An 18926-nucleotide genomic window follows, 5' to 3' on the forward strand; every position below is an offset into this window, starting at 1 on the left:
TGCCACTAATTACTGTCCCTGTCAGACGGGTGACCTATCCCTTCACTACCCACACATGAAATGCTCACCAAGCCTGGGAGCCAGGGCCTTAAATAGGCTCTGTCTGGCCCAAGATAGCTGCTAGAGTCACATGGGCAGCAGCATCTAATCAGGACCCATGTTCCTCTTGATATTTTTCCCCTTGCGGTGCTGCTGCAGTTGAGTTCCACCTGCAGTGGAGAAAGTAGGTTGCACCTGCCACAGTAAGTGTCAAACAAACCATTTAGCAGTGGTATTAATACCACTGCTAAAAGTCAAATCTTCTTCCTGGTTGTTAGGGAGCCAACATTCGCCTGACTCATCCCCTCCCGGCACATCAGCTGACAGGTGATCATAAACAAACAGCAAGGAGAGTGTGAAAAAAATGTAAAAAAAAAAAAACAGCATAAGGTCCTCCACACAATTCATAGCAGGCTCTTTAGGTCTGGTAAAAATTTTAAGGGGGACTACATACAAAAAAAAAAAAAATAGCATACCCACATTCCTTACCAGACCCTTTGAGTGTGGTATGGATTTTAAAGGGGAACTTCACCCAAAAAAACAAAAAGCAAAAGTGTGAGGCCCCCTTCAAAATCCTTACCAAGAGCAGAAGGATAGGATTATGCTATTTAACCAAAAGGCATCAGTAGCGAGTAGATATCAGGAGGGGGGGTATAAAATTCTTACTAGGTGGTATAGAACTCCGACTGTATTACACCGGATATACCCCCAAATGTCAGAGGTCTGCTGGAGGTGGCACTATGCTGCCCATTTTTTGGGAATGTGCGAAAATCAAAGAGTTCTGGAGAATGGTTGCTGAAACCATTAAAACAATAACAGGAGTGGCCATAGGAAATAGACCAGCAGCTTTTCTGCTACTTGACATTCCTATATCAGTGGAAAAATATAAAAACTCCTTGCTGAGACACCTTCTAACAGCAGCAAGGGCATGCATCCCTGTCCTGTGGAAAAAGGATAACCCTCCATCCAGAGCACAGTGGCTCGCTAGAATTGTAGAAACCCAACAAATGGAAAATCTTACTTTGGCGATGAAAGATCAAGATGGGAGGCACCGGAACACATGGGCCTCATACTCGGCGTACAGAGAGGAGATGAGAACAGAAGGGTGAGGAGATCGGCGGAGGGGGGAAGAGGAGAGAGGTGTAGGAGAAGGGAGAAGGGAGGCGTTGCTTTTTATTGTTTTATTTTGTTTGTTTTTTGGGTGGGGTGGATGCATTATTTAGACAGGATGCGGGGGAAAAGTAGAAAAAGAGAATTCATATTGAGTTAAGGAGTTGTTCAAGAGGCAATACAATGTATATAGATAGAGGGAAGTATTAAGAATGTTATAGAAAGACATTGTAAGACTGTGATGAATTGTATTGTGAAATCTATGAAAAATAAAGAATTAAAAAAAAAAATCCCTACCTGACCCTTATCTGAGCATGCAGCCTGGGTGGTCAGGAAAAGGAGCGGAAGGAGCTTGCCGCCCCCCTCCCTGAAGTATACCAGGCCATATGCCATCAACATAGGAGAAAGGGGTACCTTGCCAAGGGAGAACCTTTGGTAAAGCACCTTGTCCCCATGCTGATGTATATATGGATATGACCATATTTGGTCAATGATGCCATAGGAATCCCAGTAATGTCACTGACCATATATGGTTATATCCATATATTGTCAGTTACATCACCAGGAGACCCCTTTCCTTTATTGCGAGAGTCAAGCTATGGGTTCAGATGTGTCAGCAGGAGGCAGATTTTTTTGTTCAACAGGTGGGTGAGGGTCGGGCATCATGATTGATGTGGTTTGCATCATTGGATGATGTAAATGACATGAATGGAGGTAAATCATAGTCATTTTTTTTTCTTAATTAAATTACTTGCCAAATAGTATTTGTGTATTTACCATTGACTTTTTTTTTGGTGAATGAGTAGAGGTACTATGTACCCTTTGTTCTTTTACTTAGGGGGTGTGGAATCTGGGGGCTTCCTTATTTTTAAAGGGGCTTCCAGATTCAGATAAGCCCCCTATCCACAGATCCCACACAACCATGGGACCAGGGTTATGGGTAAGAGGTTCCATGTCAACATAAGAACATGGTGTTTTGCCAGGGGACCAATGTTAGAGAATGATACATTCTCTCAGCAAAAGGCAACAAGGAATCTTTTACACACATATTACAAACATTTAAGGTATTTGTTATGCATGCTGAGACACCTTAAAATTACACTATACTCTGGTTTTAAAAAAATGATATTAAATCACCTTGTGTCCATGCTATTTTTTACATTTTGCACACACATTAAAATCACCTTTTGATGCTAGAAAATTACTGTAATCCCCAAACACTATATATTTTCCTAAAGCAGAGGCCCTGTAGAACACAATGGCTGCAGTTGCAATTTTATATGTTGCACAATATTTGTGCAGCTCTTTATCACTTATTTTCAGGAAAAAATTTGGGTTGCAGGGAGCATGGCATCATTGCTGATTCACAAGTCTGTAACTTATCTATCAGCACCTAACCACACCTAGTCCTTCCCGCTGCTTTCTGGATTGGCAGCAGGATTCTTGATGAAACCCTCCCACTGTGAGCTGCAGTATCTGGAAGGAGGAACCTGTGAGACACAAATGAGGAAGACTGGCTCAGTTGGGGAAAGTAAAATAAGTTTTTTGTTTACTTTATGAGGCTTGTGCTCGCATAGTAACTGGATTTGGTTCTTGTTTAGACTGTCATACTGGAGCCTTTAGTTGTACTTTAGTGAAAACACAAAAAAATTGGTTAGAATTTAAGACTAATTGTTATATACTGTAACTAGAGAGTTTATTTCACTTTACAATTATACTAATTATGAACTGGCTATTTAGTACTGCAAAATGTGTTTAATCCACATACTATTCACAGATGACTCCGGTGTAAGAAAATCTTTCACTGTTCTTCTTAGTTCATAGGACAGAAAATGTTCTCCTTGTGGAAATAATTTCAGTATGCTGTTCCATAGACATGTATACATCTCATTTATTTTCTCCCCAAATTCCAACTTCACATCTGAAAAAAAAATTAAATTGATACAATTCAAGCCTCACCCTGAACTATCCAAACCCTCATTCTGATTTCTCCATATTTGGGCAAACCACCTATATGCCTAAGCGAAGTCCTTTCTAGAGTTTTTAACTTTACCAGGAGAGCTGAATAATTCCTTTAGCACACAAGGGTAAATGATTGAAAGATAAACTTGTAGTCAATCAGCTGGAAACTAGCATTGAAAAAGCTTAGCATATCCAGTAAATTTATTTTATGTACTGAGGGCTAAGGCCCCTTTCACAAGAGCGGGTTCATCTGTCTGTTTTTCAGGCAGACCTGATTGGACGCTCTAGTCTTCTGTATGGAGCGGTGGATGTAAATGAACGTGTGTTCGTTTACACCCGCCTACCCCTAATCTGATCTGAAAAAACAAACAGAAGGGGATCTGTTCCCCTCTGTCTCGCTGGATCGGACTGAAAGGCAGTCAGGTGTACACAGACAACCGGTTTGTTTACATCCCACCGCTCATAGAGCGGAGCGGGCTGTGTCCGTGGTCGCTCTGCATAAGCGGAGCTGACATGGACCTGTCATCTGCCCGCTTAGCTCAGCTCAGCAGTGAATCAGCGGACAGATCCCCTGCTGAGAAAAGCAGATCCAGCAAAATGTAAAAGGGGCCTAGAGGCTTTGGTATACTACATTTTTTTAAGTGGAATGAAAATTGAATTAACTGAAGATGTTACCAGCCAGGGCTAGGATGTGAGTAAAAAGCAGACGACAATAATGACAAGAACGAATGTAAAGGCCCCAAGTTTCTTTAGACATCATCTTAACCACTTGCCTACTGGGCACTTTTACCCCTTCCCGCCCAGGCCAATTTTCAGCTTTAGGCTCCATGCACACAGGACGCTCAAAAAAAGTCATTCTGGTCGTCGGACTGCCGGCAGGAAAACGCGGATTTAAAAACGCGATTTTATTAGCATTTTGCATTGGCGTCAACAGCGCTAGCTTTTAGCCGCGTTTCTTTGCCTCTATTCAAAATCAATGGTTCTCCATGGGAGCCCATTGATTTGAATAGAAGTTGCACCAGAAGTCGGATCATGATGATCCGACTTGCGGTGCGACTTGTGTGCTGAGGATGTTAAAGAGGAACCCCTCCACCACCAAAATGAAAAAAAATTGGTGTGGGGTTCCCCCCTCAACGATACCAGACCCTTCGGTCTGGTATGGATTTTAAGGGGAACCCCCCGCCAAAAAAATGGCGTGGGGTCCCCCCCACAATCCATACCAAATCCTTATCCGAGCACGTAGCCCGGCAGGTCAGGATAAGGGGGGGACGGACGAGCAAGTGCCACCCCCCCTCCTGGACCATACCAGGCCACATGCCCTCAACATGGGGGATGGGTGCTTTAGGGCCCCCACCACAAAGCACTTTGTCCCCATGTTGAGGAAAAGGGCCTCTTCCCGACAACCCTGGCCGTTGGTTGTCGGGGTCAGCGGGTGGGGGCTTATCGGAATCTGGAAGCCCCCTTTAAGAAGGGGGCCCCCAAATACCGGCCCCCCCACCCTATGTGAATGAGTATAGGGTACATTGTACCCCTACCCATTCACCTTAAAAAATTGTCAAAAACAAACACACTACACAGGTTTTTAAAGTATTTTATTAAAGCAGCTCCGGCTCTTCTCCCTCTTCTGGGGACGTATTCTCTCCTCTACGGTTCTTCTCCCCTCTGCGCTGTCCTCTCTCTGCTATCTTCTGCTCTTTTGCTGGGTCTTCTCACCCTCTCCGGTTCTTCTCCTCTCTCCGCTATCTTCTGCTCTTTTGCTGGGTATTCTCCCTCTGTTCTTCTTCCGATGTTGACCCGACGCAATCTCCCGGTGTATTGGGAAGGGGGCGCGGCAACATGCGGATGTCATTCGGAGGCCCCACCTCCTTATGACATCATCGTCCCATCATTCCCTGGGTGGTGATGTCATAAGGAGGTGGGGCCTCCTATGACATCAGCAGGTGGCCCCGACCCATGCCAATATAAGTCATTGCACACGGCAGACCCAGCATTACACCGGGAGATGGCGTCGAGTCAACATCGGAGGGAACAGAGGGAAAATACCCAGCAAAAGAGCAGAAGATAGCGGAGAGAGGAGAAGAACCGGAGAGGGGAGAAGACCCAGCAAAAGAGCAGAAGACAGCGGAGAGAGGACAGCGCAGAGAGGAGAGAACCAAGGAGGGGAGAAGACCCAGCAAAAGAGCAGAAAACCCAGCAAAAGAGCAGAAGATAGCGGAGAGAAGACAGCGAAGAGGGGAGAAGAACCAGAGAGGAGAAAACACATTGCCAGAAGAGGGAGAAGAGCCAGAGTTGCTTTAATAAAATACTTTAAAAATCTGTGTAGTGTGTTTGTTTTTTACACTTTTTTTAAGGTGAATGGGTAGGGGTACAATGTACCCCATACTCATTCACATAGGGTGGGGGGCCTTGATTTGGGGGCCCCCTTCTCAAAGGGGGCTTCCAGGTTCCGATAAGCCCCCGCCCGCAGACCCCGACAACCAACGGCCAAGGTTGTCGGGAAGAGGCCCTTGTCCTCATCAACATGGGGACAAGGTGCTTTGGGGCGGGGGCCCCAAAGCACCCACCCCCCATGTTGAGGGCATGGGGCCTGGTATGGTCCAGGAGGGGGGGGGCGCTTGCTCGTCCCCTCCCCTTATCCTGACCTGCCGGGCTGTGTGCTCAGGTAAGGGTTTTGGGGGGGACCCCACACCATTTTTTTTGGTGGGGGGGTTCCCCTTAAAATCCATACCAGACCGAGAGGTCTGGTATCATTGGGGGGGGAACCCCACGCCAATTTTTTTTCATTTTGGCTGGGGGGTTCCTCTTCAACATCCTCAGCACACAAGTTGCACCGCAAGTCGGATCATCATGATCCGACTTCTATTCAAATCAATGGGCTCCCATAGGGAACCATTGATTTTGAATAGAGGCAGAGAAACGCCTGATGAGGCTTAACGCACTGGCGAGGCTTCACCAGCGTCTGGCGTTTTTAGGACTGCTCTTGAATGCGATCCTAGGACATTCAGACAACAGCCCATAAACTCCACTTCTGATAAAAGCTAAAAAACGTCCATGTGTGCATGGACACATAGGATAACATAGAGTGGAGTTTATGGGCTGTTAAAAAAAAATGCCCACGCGCCAAAAAACTGAGGTTTTTCAGCTCCAGTGTGCATAGAGCCTTAAAAGAGAAGTATGGGTTTCTTTTTTTTATTATTATTCATACTTACCCCGGTGGATGGAGCATCAGACCAATGCTGCAGCTGTCCACCGCTGTCTCTGCACTGAGAACCGAGCCATTGAACATCGCCGATGGCTCAGTTCTCACAGATCCCCGAGAGGAAAGCTGCTGACTGTCAGTCAGCGTCTCTCCTCTCTGATCCTCCACACTAACTGGAGCACTGAGCTGTGGGAGGGTGGGGAGAGGGCCTCTCAGTGGCCCGCTGAGACTGCCATCAATTAAGGCAGCTGGCGGATCCAGACTTGGAAGGATGACACACTGCCTCGACTGATGGCAGTGACGTCAGCGGAAAGCGCCTTTTAGACCTCTCTGCTGAAAACGGGTCACAGGAGTGCAAAACGAATTGCACTCCTGTGACCCATAGGAGAAGCCCAGCCCAGCCTAAAAAGCTCAGGCTGGACTTCTCCTTTCAGCACTGTCACACTTTGAATGACAATTGTGCAGTCATGCAACACTGTACCCATATGCAATTTTTCTCCTTCACTGATGTGCGCTGATGATGTGGCTGCACAGATGGGCACTGATAGGCTGCACTGATGCGCACTGATGGGCTGCACTGATGGTCGCAGTGGGCGTGTGACGAGCGCAATCACAGGAGGACGTCATACGACGCCCTTTCAGAGCTGGACAACCATGCTGTAGCCATCATTTGGCTATAGCGTGGTCGGCAAGTGGTTAATGTTATTCCTCTTTTTGCAAAAAAAAAAAAAATCGCAGTTTCCCAAAATTGTGGGTTTGATATTGCTGCTTAGATATCTGGCAGTAGTCAATGAAAAAGGTCAAGTTATTCAATTAACGTACAGTACGTTTATTTACATATACTGTGTATTCTTTCGGCAGTACTGTATATTCTTTTAGACCTTTTCTTTGTATGGCACATACCTGCATTATATTCTTTTTCACAGTAATAGGTGATGTTCTTCAGCAGTAAATGATCACTGATGTCGGAAACATGAGTCCAGTTTATTTCTGTCTTTTTGCAGTGCTCTTTCATTAGACCTAATGCAATCTCATCACATCTTTGTTGCTTTGAAAAAATAAGTGTATAACATATTACTGTGGTTGCCCAGAAGAATAATTAGAAAAAATAGTATAGCTTAAGTGTTTTTAACCATGCAGGGCAAAACAAAAGATTAAATTTAAAGTGTAGCTAAAATAAAAAACTGAAAAATCTTTATAAGGGACAGTTCATCGGAAGTGTCTCTTGTGCCAATTCCTCTTCTGTTTGTAGAAATCCTAGTTTGTCAATGCCACTCCTACCCCCACCCCTGCCACCATAATCTTCCAGTGTGGTGGGGTTAATACGGGGCTGTTACAGGCTCTTATCAAGAGAGCTTGGCTATGACTGCCCTTTCCACCCAGCAGCTTCATTCATAGAATCCATACTACTTCTATGAATGAAACAGGATCTATGAATGGAGGGGGTGGACCTATCAATCATCCGCCTGTCCTCAATTTTTAGATTGTGTTTTGTGAAATAGGTTCTAATTCTTCCCCATTCTATATTAACTCAAAAAAAGGTATGGATGGAGCTATACTCCAATATTTTTGCATTTCTCTCATTTCCTCTTGTTCCTTCTACTTTTTAACTGATTCAAATTGAGGTAAAATTGCACTTGAGGTTTTTGTTTATCATAGATCTACATGTTTTAAAAAACACTAAATCGGGGGATGTGTATGTAACATGGCAATGTGGGCAGCATCTTCTCAGAGCTCCAGAACCGCCAGAGACTTTTTCTCAATTTACGTGGCATTTGATGCTACGATTTGCTCTTGCAACTTGCCATGCCAAAGGGTAAACCAACCCGGAAACAGAAAAGAGACACCTCAGAGCCAAACATACAAAGCTCTTTTAATTTTAGTGGTCTAAATCCCTGGATCCCACTCCTTCCAAGATGGCGCTGACATGCAGCACCACCACTCAGGAGGCCAGACAGCCTGGAACAAAACTCCTAGACCTGCTTGGATCACATGAAAATGTTTTCCAAGACCTTCTAATCCCTTAGAACATGGAAGTATACGACACACCCAGCCAGATAGGTCTTTTGGTCACCAATATATACAAACCAAAGCAGACTTGAATGTCATTGCCACATGAATGGAATCTTCCGTGAAAGAGAAGATCACCACCCTACAGCAAACAACAACACAGCTTGTGACCTGCATCAATATTATCAAAGCTACCTCAGCTGCCATGTAACCATGGATTCTAACCCTGGAATACAAAAACAAGACTTTACAACCCTTTCAAAACACATCTCCAACTCCAGATTAAAGAAATGGAAGATAGGAGCAGGAGGAACAATGTACAAATCAAACGACTACCAAAGGCCACTCTGACAACTCATGTAAGAGATACTGTACTCTGTATCTTCAGCAGACTTCCAGGCAATGTCTGTCTTGAAGACATTGAGTTGTACAGGGACACTCAGACCCAGACCCAACAATCCCTATTAACTGTGCTGTGCCGAGTGCATTTTTTCACCGAGGGGGGGGGGGGCAGGGGGGGGGGGTTAGGGTCATCTACAAAGCTTGGCAGTGATGTATAGGTTTTGATGGGTCACAGCTACAGATTCTATGAGATCTCTTAAGAAATACACTACAGAGAAGAGCATCCCTAAAACCATTCCTATAATGGCTACACATGGTAGGAGCCTTTTACAGATGGGGATATCCCTTACACATTATAGTGCGCAAAGATATGACATTGTTTGTAATCTGCACACCTGACAATGTACCAATGCTTCTTGATCAGGTACACATCCATTCCAGCCTGAGGACTGGCTTTGCACCTTGTTGGAATTAGCTCCATCAAAAAAGGAGAGAAATCATGAAGACTGTCAGAGACCCCTTTGCCCACAACCATCCAAAAAACCCTGAGCTAATTTATTATCAAGCCTGACTCTGCTTAACCCTTAGGTTCTGTGCTTTTTTTTTTAGCACCACCATATTCTACACCATCAACATTTGACCCCATAAAGCAAGGCTTCAGGACAATGGGTGAGATCAATTTGTTTTTATATACACTAACAGAGACAATTGTTCCCCTTTACTACCAATAACCTGTATTATAACTTACAACATCCACTACAACCATGTGGGATACCAATAGGTTTCCGCTATACAAGGTGAGCCCTTCCCTCACACCATCACTTGTGGCCCAGGTTTTCAAGGGCTATAATTGAGGGCTATACTAATTTGCCAGTTGGTACACTACCATGCTAACCCGGTACCTATGTATGCTTCCAAAATGGCTGCCAGCTGCCTTACGGCTCTGTTGAGAGTGGATCCATACTTTGTCCTCTATACTGACACAGATAAGGCCTGTGACAGGGAGAAATGGTAATTTATTCAGATAACACTAGAAGCTATAGGCCTAGGTCCCTATATGAGCAACTAGATTGGCTCATTAAATTCCACCCCATCAGCCAAAATAAGGGTAAACAAAGTTCTTTCATCATCATTCAAAAATCATAAACACAACACATCAAGGGTGACCCCTCTCATTTTTATCTTGACACTGAACCTTTCTAAATGACCATACAAGTGAGCCCCAATAATAAAAGGCTCCACAAAGGTTCTCATCAACATAAAATCTTGGCAAACACATACGTCACCATCCATAACCTAATGGTTGAACATGATACTTATGGAAAGCTCTCTAAATTTCACAGAAATTACCAAAAATCAGAAGCCCTCAACTTAACTATTCCAAAGATGACCCCAAGCAAACTCAAGACTAATTTCACCTTTAAGTGGAAGACCTCTCATATCAAGTACCTAGGTATTCTTTTGCCAAATGACCTCACAAAACTATACTCACAACATTTTTCTCTCTACTTTCCAGAAAGATTTAGCAACCTAAATGACACAAAGTATTTCTTGGATGGGCAGATGCAACATTTTAAAATAAAACATCCTACCTCACACCCTCTATTTATTACAGACAATTCAATTTTGGATACTATCATGTCTGTTAAATCCATTTTTAATCATTTTGTGTGGAACGACAAGCCAGCCTGTATCAGACACACCATTCTCCATAGGACAAAAACATTAGGGGTAATGTCACTGAAAAAGAAAAAACCAAAGCTGCTACAAACCATGTGACCAAAATGTGAACCAATATTCAATAAATTGTAGCACTAAAAAACACATGTCATATGAACAGAATGTCTCTGTAAACATAAACGAATGTCCCAATGGTGACGTATAATCAAAGGAAAAACATGATGATCCACAGTGAATGAATGTGAACAGTGTAGCAGTTCCTTCTGCTTCCCAAATCACAATTCAGATGTCATCAAACTCATAAATGGATGGGGTACGCTTACCGGAACTGTTGGATTCTACTGCCATTAGCATAGAATCAATCGAGCTGTGTGCCACCACGGGCAGGTAAATGAAGTGGTCGAAGGCAGATGGAGCCTCTGTAAGGCCTGGGTGTCACCTCTGGATACACGGGAAAAAAGCCAAAAACTGGTTCCAAAGTTGAAGCTGTTTCTCAAATCCCGAAAGTATATGGAAAAAAAGAGGGATGCCTCCTCTGCCGCCAGATCCAGCAATGTCTCCTCCACTGTTTACATTCATTCACTGTGGATCATCACGTTTTTCCTTTGATTATACGTCACCATTGGGACATTAGTTTATGTTTACAGAGACATTCTGTTCATATGACATATGTGTTTTTAGCGCTACAATTTATTGAATACAGATGTAAGACTATACCAAATAGCCTCACATCGAGCAATAACCCTTGACTAGTGCAGAAATTCAGCTACAAAATAGTGGGTCTCTGTAGAACAAACCTTTTTCTTATACTGTTAGGTGTAGCTTCCAAGGAGCCCTGAACCATTGACCTTGGAGTTACGCTAACATCCGACCATCACACCAACTTGCCACTTGTGTGACTAAGCATTTAACACATACAGACTTTCCTTGTCCTCTCCCCTCTTCTTCCCCATCTTAGATAACCCAAAATTCCTATGGAGCATGAAAATTGGGACAATTAACCTGTTATGTCTTGAAAACTTGACCTGACCTTTCACCTATGGCCCTTCAGTTATCTCATTACTTTTGTTCTCTACTGCAGGCCACCTTTTCGCTGGTATCAAATCCATACGGTACTAAACACAATATTTACCAAAACTGCTTGAGATGTGGCCAATAACCAGGTGATATGTAACACTTTTTTTGGGCATGTCCAAAACTACAAACATTCTGGTCACAAATTCACACTGTCTTTCAAAATTTTACTGACTGCTTCATTTCAGTCCCCTTGAAGGCCTATAAAAACTCAATAATAAGACACCTGCTTAATGCAGCACACTCTTGTATTCCAGTATTGTGGAAATCTACATTCCCTCCAACTATACAGGAATTGCTATGTCGTGTTTACAATTAAACTCATGGAAGACCTGACCAGTTCCCTAAGTCGCAATTTCAAACCACCTGGTTCTACTGGTTGAAATATACCTTCACAGAAGACTACTATCTGAAATACCAGCTACATTAGGGAACAGCCTGCATGTAATCCTTACCAGGAGTCCTCTGCCTTTAACTGGGAAAAGCAGTTATACCCATCTGGTGCAGCTCTCCACCCACCTCCTTCCTATACCTCTTTGCATATCAGTACATTTATCACCGCAATAACTACTCTCAAGAGGCTCATCCAAGTGAAACCCTGTTGATCCCTCTCTTTTTCCCTCTACTATACCACTACTGTGTCATATAGGATACTTCTCTTAGCAAGCTGTATCCAGTTAGTATAATGCTCTATATATTTTATACGTTAGTTGAATATATTGCCAACTTGTATGGGTGCTTATTGATGCTACTCAAATATATAATGCAAAAAAAAAACATTAGATTGAAGAAAGTGTCTGTTGTAAATTCCAGCTGTGATTTGTCCTAGGTATGGTGAAGCACATGTGCACAAGTGCTTGCTAGGGGCTCTGCTTTTTTTTTTTATCTCTCTGGGTTTTTATACATTAAGCCTATTCTTTGATATATTGATATAAATGAGTACACTCCTTTTGAAAAATCGAACAAATACCGCATTTGGTATTTAACGCAAAATCCTTAATTAATTGAACACTTGCACAATTGTTACCACAGTATTTTACCGCATTTTTTAGGCCATTATTTAATTTGGGGTGATTTTACCCCTTTGTTGTCTAAAAATTAGCTTTACTCATAACTTTAATTGGGATGTAATCATTTTGCAGCATGGTCTTGAATAAATTTGTTAGGAAAAATACTTTTTTGTGTGTGCAAATGAACAAATCTTGGTTGCAATCAATGGCCCGCATTTGTGGGAGTATTTTGTAGTATAGTGTCCCATAGTAATGTCCCGTGCTGAACCTAGAGTCAGCAAGGGATTATGAACTGCTAAAGGTGAAAATACTAGACAGGCTGGGGGTGACTTTTGCCTTGAGGGCAAGAGGGGTTTATGCCTCGTGCTTTGACAGGACTAAGCTTGCCTGTGTGCAACTGTATCATCTAACGCACCTGCTCCAGGATTAGCTGAAACCTGGGGAGAAGACAGCTACTCATATTGTGGAGCGGGTTGCCCTGGACCGGTTTCTGCATGGTCTTCCTAGGGAGCTGCACCAATGGGTGGCTCAGTCAGAGCCCCAGTCCCTGGATGGAATGGCTGCAACAGTCGAATGATACAGCTGTGTAGAAAGTTCCATGAGGGTCCTGCTGCAAGGAGAGAGCTGGGCCGGACCAAGGAGGCATGTTCCAGAGCCAAGGTGCCACCTGTTGACCGCATGGGGTTTGCTCAGGTGCATAAAACTCCCACCAGGAGCACCCCAGCACCAAACCCATCTGAGAGCTGGCAGGGGGAAAGAGAACACTGTGAGGTTCACTGTTGGTCCTGTCATCAACTGGGTCATCTAGCGGCCTAGTGTCCAAAGCAGGAGGAGCAAATGGAATGTGACATGTGTCAACATTTCTCTATGTATGCTTATGCAGCATGTGCTGTGAACAGTCTAAATTCACATGACTGTGTCTGTATGTACACAGCTGTGTAAATAGTGATGTTAAAGACTATCCAGTGGCCTGACTAACCTTGTCCACATCAGCAGGAACTGCTACATTAAAAGTTGGGGTGATCCCGGAATAGCCACGTGACTTGCTGATCGGGTGAATCTGCCCCATATTTTGAGACTTGTATGAACAGAAGCTGAAAGGTCCAGAGGCTTACCCTAAAAAGGAGGAACCTCCAGATGAAGTAGTTACAGCTAGGCTACCGCTTGTGAATAATGATTATATGTGTCAGGAGATATGTGAACCTGCAGAAACTGAACCATGTCCCCTAGAGGTGTTTGCAGGATTGGAAACAGAGTTCTTCCCCTGAGCCAAACGTGTTAAATCTCAAGAGCCCCCAGAAAGATTTTCTAAGTGCTCAGATGGAGGACCCCACTTGGATCCCAAAGCACACGGTGCTAAATAGTGAGCCACAGCAACCTAGGCGGATATGTAGTTACTCCATTTTGCTGTGAATCATGATTTGCTGTAGAAAGTAACTTAAGAAAATCACAAAGTGATTGAACAACTGCTGGTACCCTGGTCTTTAAGTCCCAAAGTGTTATATTTGGCCCATGCTCATGTACTTCGGGGTCACCTCGGGGCAGTTAAAATGCATTTTGCTGCTGTTTTATTGGCCCCGAGCATATCGGGACATTAAGGACTACTGTGAGTCCTGCCCAACCTGTCAAAGAATTTCCCTGACGACCCATTTTCACAGTCCATTGGTACTGTGTCCATTTATTGAGGTGCCTTTTGATCATGGACTTGGTGGGCACGTCACCCAATTTAGCTAGCTATTCAGCTAGTATAGAGTATACATATCAGTCCATCATATCCCATATGTTACACAAGGGGCCAGTGTGGTCAGGTATCCATAACCTGACCGGTTTCGCTGCTATCAACCAACTGCGTAAGAGGCAGCCTTGTGTACCACATAGGATATGATGGACTGATAAGTATACTTTATATTCAACTCTGCCTAAGCTTTTATTGCATCTTTGCCTAAATGTTTACTGCACTCGTTTTTATGGATGTTTTTTATGGACATTTGATGAATTTAGGCATGGTTGGATCAAACTCTATATACCATTCATAATTAGAAGCATTTACAGAATTTGCTACATGGATACAAGTGCCCATTATTTTTATTTATCCAGCCTTTATCCAGCCTTTATCCAGCTTCTATAGCTTCTTTAGCAGTTTTGAATATACGTGGATGTACTTTGATTGCTCTCACCCGCATAGAAGTTTCAATAAGTACAGAGCCAGTCCTTGATCCGGTGGTGTTCTGGACAGTTATCTTGATTCATTCATATATTACATGTTCTACAAACACAGAGCCAGACTCCCTGTTTTCATGGTGTTTTGGCCAAGCTATTGGATGAAATTTGCTATATCAATACAGTCTGATAGCTTTCATCTGAGATTCTTTTTTTTGCATCTTACTACTATAAAAGATTATTTACAGCCACCATTTTACCATATGTCTTGTTTTTTTTTTTTAGCCAAGGCAGATGGTGAAGTGCTCTATAAGCCAAAGAGCCCATATATGGAAAGAACTACTATTACTACATTTCAAGCGCCTACACATGGAGAGTATTATTACTATATCTAAGTCTTATGGACTTTGTGGGTTCTATATTATCGGTTACAAGGGTATCAATATTTAGCCAGTGTTGGCGGTGTACAGTATAAAGTTAGGAAAGGTTAGCCATAAGGTCTTCCAGCCCACAAAGTGAAAACCCTACCAGATCTATCATGTTAATCTGACCAAACCATGGAAAGAAAGAGGTTCTTTGATTGCTGTGCTGTAGCTGTAGCAAGGTCCATAAAGACATGGATCAGTGCGTTTGGGGTGGAGAAACTTGGCTGGCCTGCACAAAGTCCTGACCTCAACCCAATAGAGCACCTTTGGGATGAATTAAAGTGCAGACTGCGAGCCAGGCCCTCTCATCCACATCAGTGCCTGACCTCACAAATGCACTTCTGGAAGAATGGTCAAACATTCCCATAGACACACTCCTAAACATTTTGGATAGCCTTTCCAGAAGAGTAAAAGGTTATATAGCTGCAAAGGGTGGGCCAACTCAATATTGAACCCTACAGACTAAGACTGGGATGCCATTAAAATTCAGTGCGTGTAAAGGCTCAATACATTTGGTACTACATCTCAATACTTTTTGTAATATAGTGTGTGTGTATATATATATATATATATATATATATATATATATATATATATATATATATCCCCAAACTCAATTTCTTTCTCGTACATCAGGGGACACAGAGCCTCAGTTATTACTGATGGGGTTATATGGTATCACAAGGTGATTGGGCACTGGTCACACCCTAGACAGGAAGTTCAACCCCCTATATAACCCCTCCCCTTACTGGGGATACCTCAGTTTTTTCGCCAGTGTCTTAGGTGTTGGTCACGTATAAGATGTGCTGTGCTGAGCTCCAATGGAATATCCTACACTGGGGCAAGCCATGCAACCGGATCCATTCAAAGTGCTTTTTCAGGCCAAATTGGATGGTACCCGGGCCTCGTGTCCGAAGAAACAAGGTTTTACCTGTAACGCTTCTCTTTTTAGAGAGCTGGACCCCGGGATCCAGTATTTGTTTTTTTCAGCCATATCCCTGGCGGGGTGCTTTACAGGACCAGAACTGCGGATCCTCCTATTCAAGGGGGCCCCAGTCTCTGAAGGTTTTTTCAAACGGAGCCCACCGTGAGAGGTGAAGATTGGGTCTGTGTAACAGAACCCTGCAGCTGGATAAGGTAAGGGAGACTCCTCAAGAATTTTTTAATTCTAGTAGGTTTTCTCCTTTAAGTAAATGTATGCTATGCCTACTGTCACCACTGGGGGCTCCCAAGAGCACATACCTTTTCACGCTTGTTCTGTCTGTCTCAGTGTCCATGCTGTACGTTCCTCCAGCCAGGCTCCAGGTAGGATGGGTTGGGGGGTTCTCTCCTTAGGGATGCTTCCCCCCATGATTTAGGGGGGCCGGGGTGGCCTGAACAAACAGCGGTAGTATACCGCACCACCGCCACCGCGTTTTCGGCAGGTTCCCCATCCACCGGCCCTTCTCTCTCCTCCACCCCAGCCTCCCCTGCATGCTTGTCCCGAGGATCAGAGCCTCGGCTCGCGCGGGAAAGCACACGTTTTTGAAAAAAGCGAGGGGGGGGGGCGGGAGGGGTGGTCGGAGGAGGGGGGTGCGGAACATTAACGTGACGTCCGGCGTGATTAGACACCCACATCGCTGGCTACACAAGCTATAAAGTGCACTCTCTTTCAGGTGCACACAGCCTATGAAGGGACACAGAACTGACGGGCGCATGTGAGGTGGGACACAGGCCTTCTCCCAGGCAGCATTTACTGAGCATTAGTAGCAGCGGCAGTTGCTGAACTACATCGCTCAGCAGTCAGTGTTTGTTTGTGGTATCTCCACCTTTTGTTGCTTTGCACTATGGGTAGAAGAGGTACAAATACCCCAAAACCCAGAGGCTCTAGGGGATCTCCCTCAGGCTCTGAGGACCCTTCTTCTGCAGCACCTTCCCCCCCTGAAGGGCCTGGGATGGCTGGCCAGGGTAAGCCGTTGGGGTCAGGGGCTGCATCTGCTTCTGGCACTTCAGCCTCTGTATACATTACGCAGGAGGTTTTTTCCTCAACCATTAATGGATTAGAGGAAAGACTAACGGCCTTAATCGCATCTTCACTCAGTGGAAGAAAACGCACTAGGTCTCCCTCTGTTACCCAAGACCCTCAAGCAGAGGAACTCTGGGAAAAAGGAGAGGAATCCCTCTCAGAGGATCGGGATGAGACTTATGATTCCTCTTCTGAGGAATCAAGTGGAGAAGGGCACTCTTCAGCTTCTCAGGATGCAAATTCTTGCTGGATTAGTCCGCTCCACATTTAAGTTGCCCGTATCTGAGTCAGTTAAAGAACCCTCCTCTTCTTTGGGTTCACTGAAGCCTCCTCAAACAACACATGCTTTTCCTGTTCTTAGTTTGCTAGAAAAGCTCATTTATTCTGAGTGGGATCACCTAAACATTTTTTTCCGCCTAAAAAGTTTTCAACACTTTATCCTATGGAGGAAAAATTTAGAAAAATGTGGGGTATACCGGCTGTTGACGCCGCCATTTCCTCCGTAAATAAAAGTCTGACAATGCTCAGATGCTTAGGGATCCAACTGATAAAAAAATGGAATTCCTGTTAAAAAATATTTTTTCCTTAGCGGGTTCAGTAGCTCAACCTGCAGTGGCAGCAATCGGAGTCTGTCAATACTTGAGAGACCATGTTAAACAGGTCCTCAAAGTTTTTCCTGAACAGCAAGCCCGGGGGTTGGCCAACCTTCCAGCAGCTTTATGTTTTGCTGTTGACGCAATCAGAGATTCTATCATCCAAACCTCTCGCCTTTCGCTTGGGTTGGTGCATATGCATAGAATCTTATGGTTGAAAAATTGGTCAGCCGAGTCACCATGTAAGAAGCTTCTGGCTGGATTTCCATTTCATGGTGCAAGGCTGTTTGGAGAGGATTTGGACAATTATATCCAAAAGATCTCTAGTGGGAAAAGCACACTCTTACCAGTTAAGAAAAGGAGCAAACGTCCCTCTTTTAAACTAGCTCTTTCCCCAGTGCCAGGAGCATCAGCCTCCAGGCAGTCGTGACGGCCTCCTCCGTCAGGCTCAAGAAATAAATTTCAGAGTTGACCCCAGGGACAAAAGAAATCCTGGGGGAAGAAGCCTACTAGACAAGATGCTAAAGCCTCTTTATGAAGGAGCGCCCCCTCTTGCTCGGGTGGGGGGAAGACTGCTACAGTTCTCAAAGCTCTGGCAGGAAGATTTCCAGGACAGATGTGTAGTCTCCACGGTAACTCTAGGTTAGCGTTCCGAGCATTCCCCTCTCCTCGTTTCCTCAGATCAAATGTCCCCAGAGATCCAGAGAAAAAGCAGTCTCTCCTTCTAGCATTAGAGTGACGATTTTCGCAAAAGGTCATTGTGGTGGTTCCCACGGAAGAGCAGGGATTGGGGTTTTATTCAAACCTTTTCATGGTTCAAAAACCAAATGGAGATGTCAGACCCATTCTGGATCTAAAGGATCTAAACCGATTCCTAAAGATTCGATCCTTTTGCATGGAATCAATTCGATCAGTAGTCTCCATCCTACAAGGAGGAGAATTTCTGGTGTCAATAGACATCAAGGATGCGTACCTACATGTACCCATTTTCCCTGCTCATCAAAAGTACTTGCGTTTCGAAGTAGAAAAACGCCACTTTCAGTTTATAGCCCTGCCTTTCGGACTAGCCACTGCACCTCGGGTGTTTACAAAGATCTTGGCTCCTCCTCTGGCCAGATTAAGGGCCCAAGGTATAACTGTCATAGCATACCTAGACGACCTGCTCTTGATAGACCGGTCGGTAGCCTGCCTGGACCAGAACTTGGTCACCACAGTCAACTACTTGGAATACCTAGGTTGGATTCTCAACTTAGAAAAGTCTTTCTTAAAACCAGTAAGAAGACTAGAGTATTTGGGCCTGGTCATAGACACAAGCCA

At 44.2% G+C, this 18926-nt stretch overlaps 1 protein-coding gene across 2 annotated transcripts in view; it reads right to left on the reverse strand.

The window, feature by feature from the left end:
• LOC141113204 (probable ATP-dependent RNA helicase DDX60) overlaps nt 1-18926 on the reverse strand; it is a 477260-nt gene that overhangs the window by 367834 nt on the left and 90500 nt on the right. For both annotated transcript variants that reach the window (XM_073606185.1, XM_073606175.1), the window contains exons 9-10: nt 7214-7358; nt 2918-3070 (exon numbers count right to left, since the gene is read on the reverse strand). In XM_073606185.1, the coding sequence (XP_073462286.1) occupies nt 2918-3070; nt 7214-7358 (298 nt within the window). The remainder of the gene's footprint in view (nt 1-2917; nt 3071-7213; nt 7359-18926) is intronic.

Source organism: Aquarana catesbeiana, linkage group LG01 (assembly GCF_042186555.1).
Source record: "Aquarana catesbeiana isolate 2022-GZ linkage group LG01, ASM4218655v1, whole genome shotgun sequence".
NCBI lineage: Eukaryota > Metazoa > Chordata > Amphibia > Anura > Ranidae > Aquarana > Aquarana catesbeiana.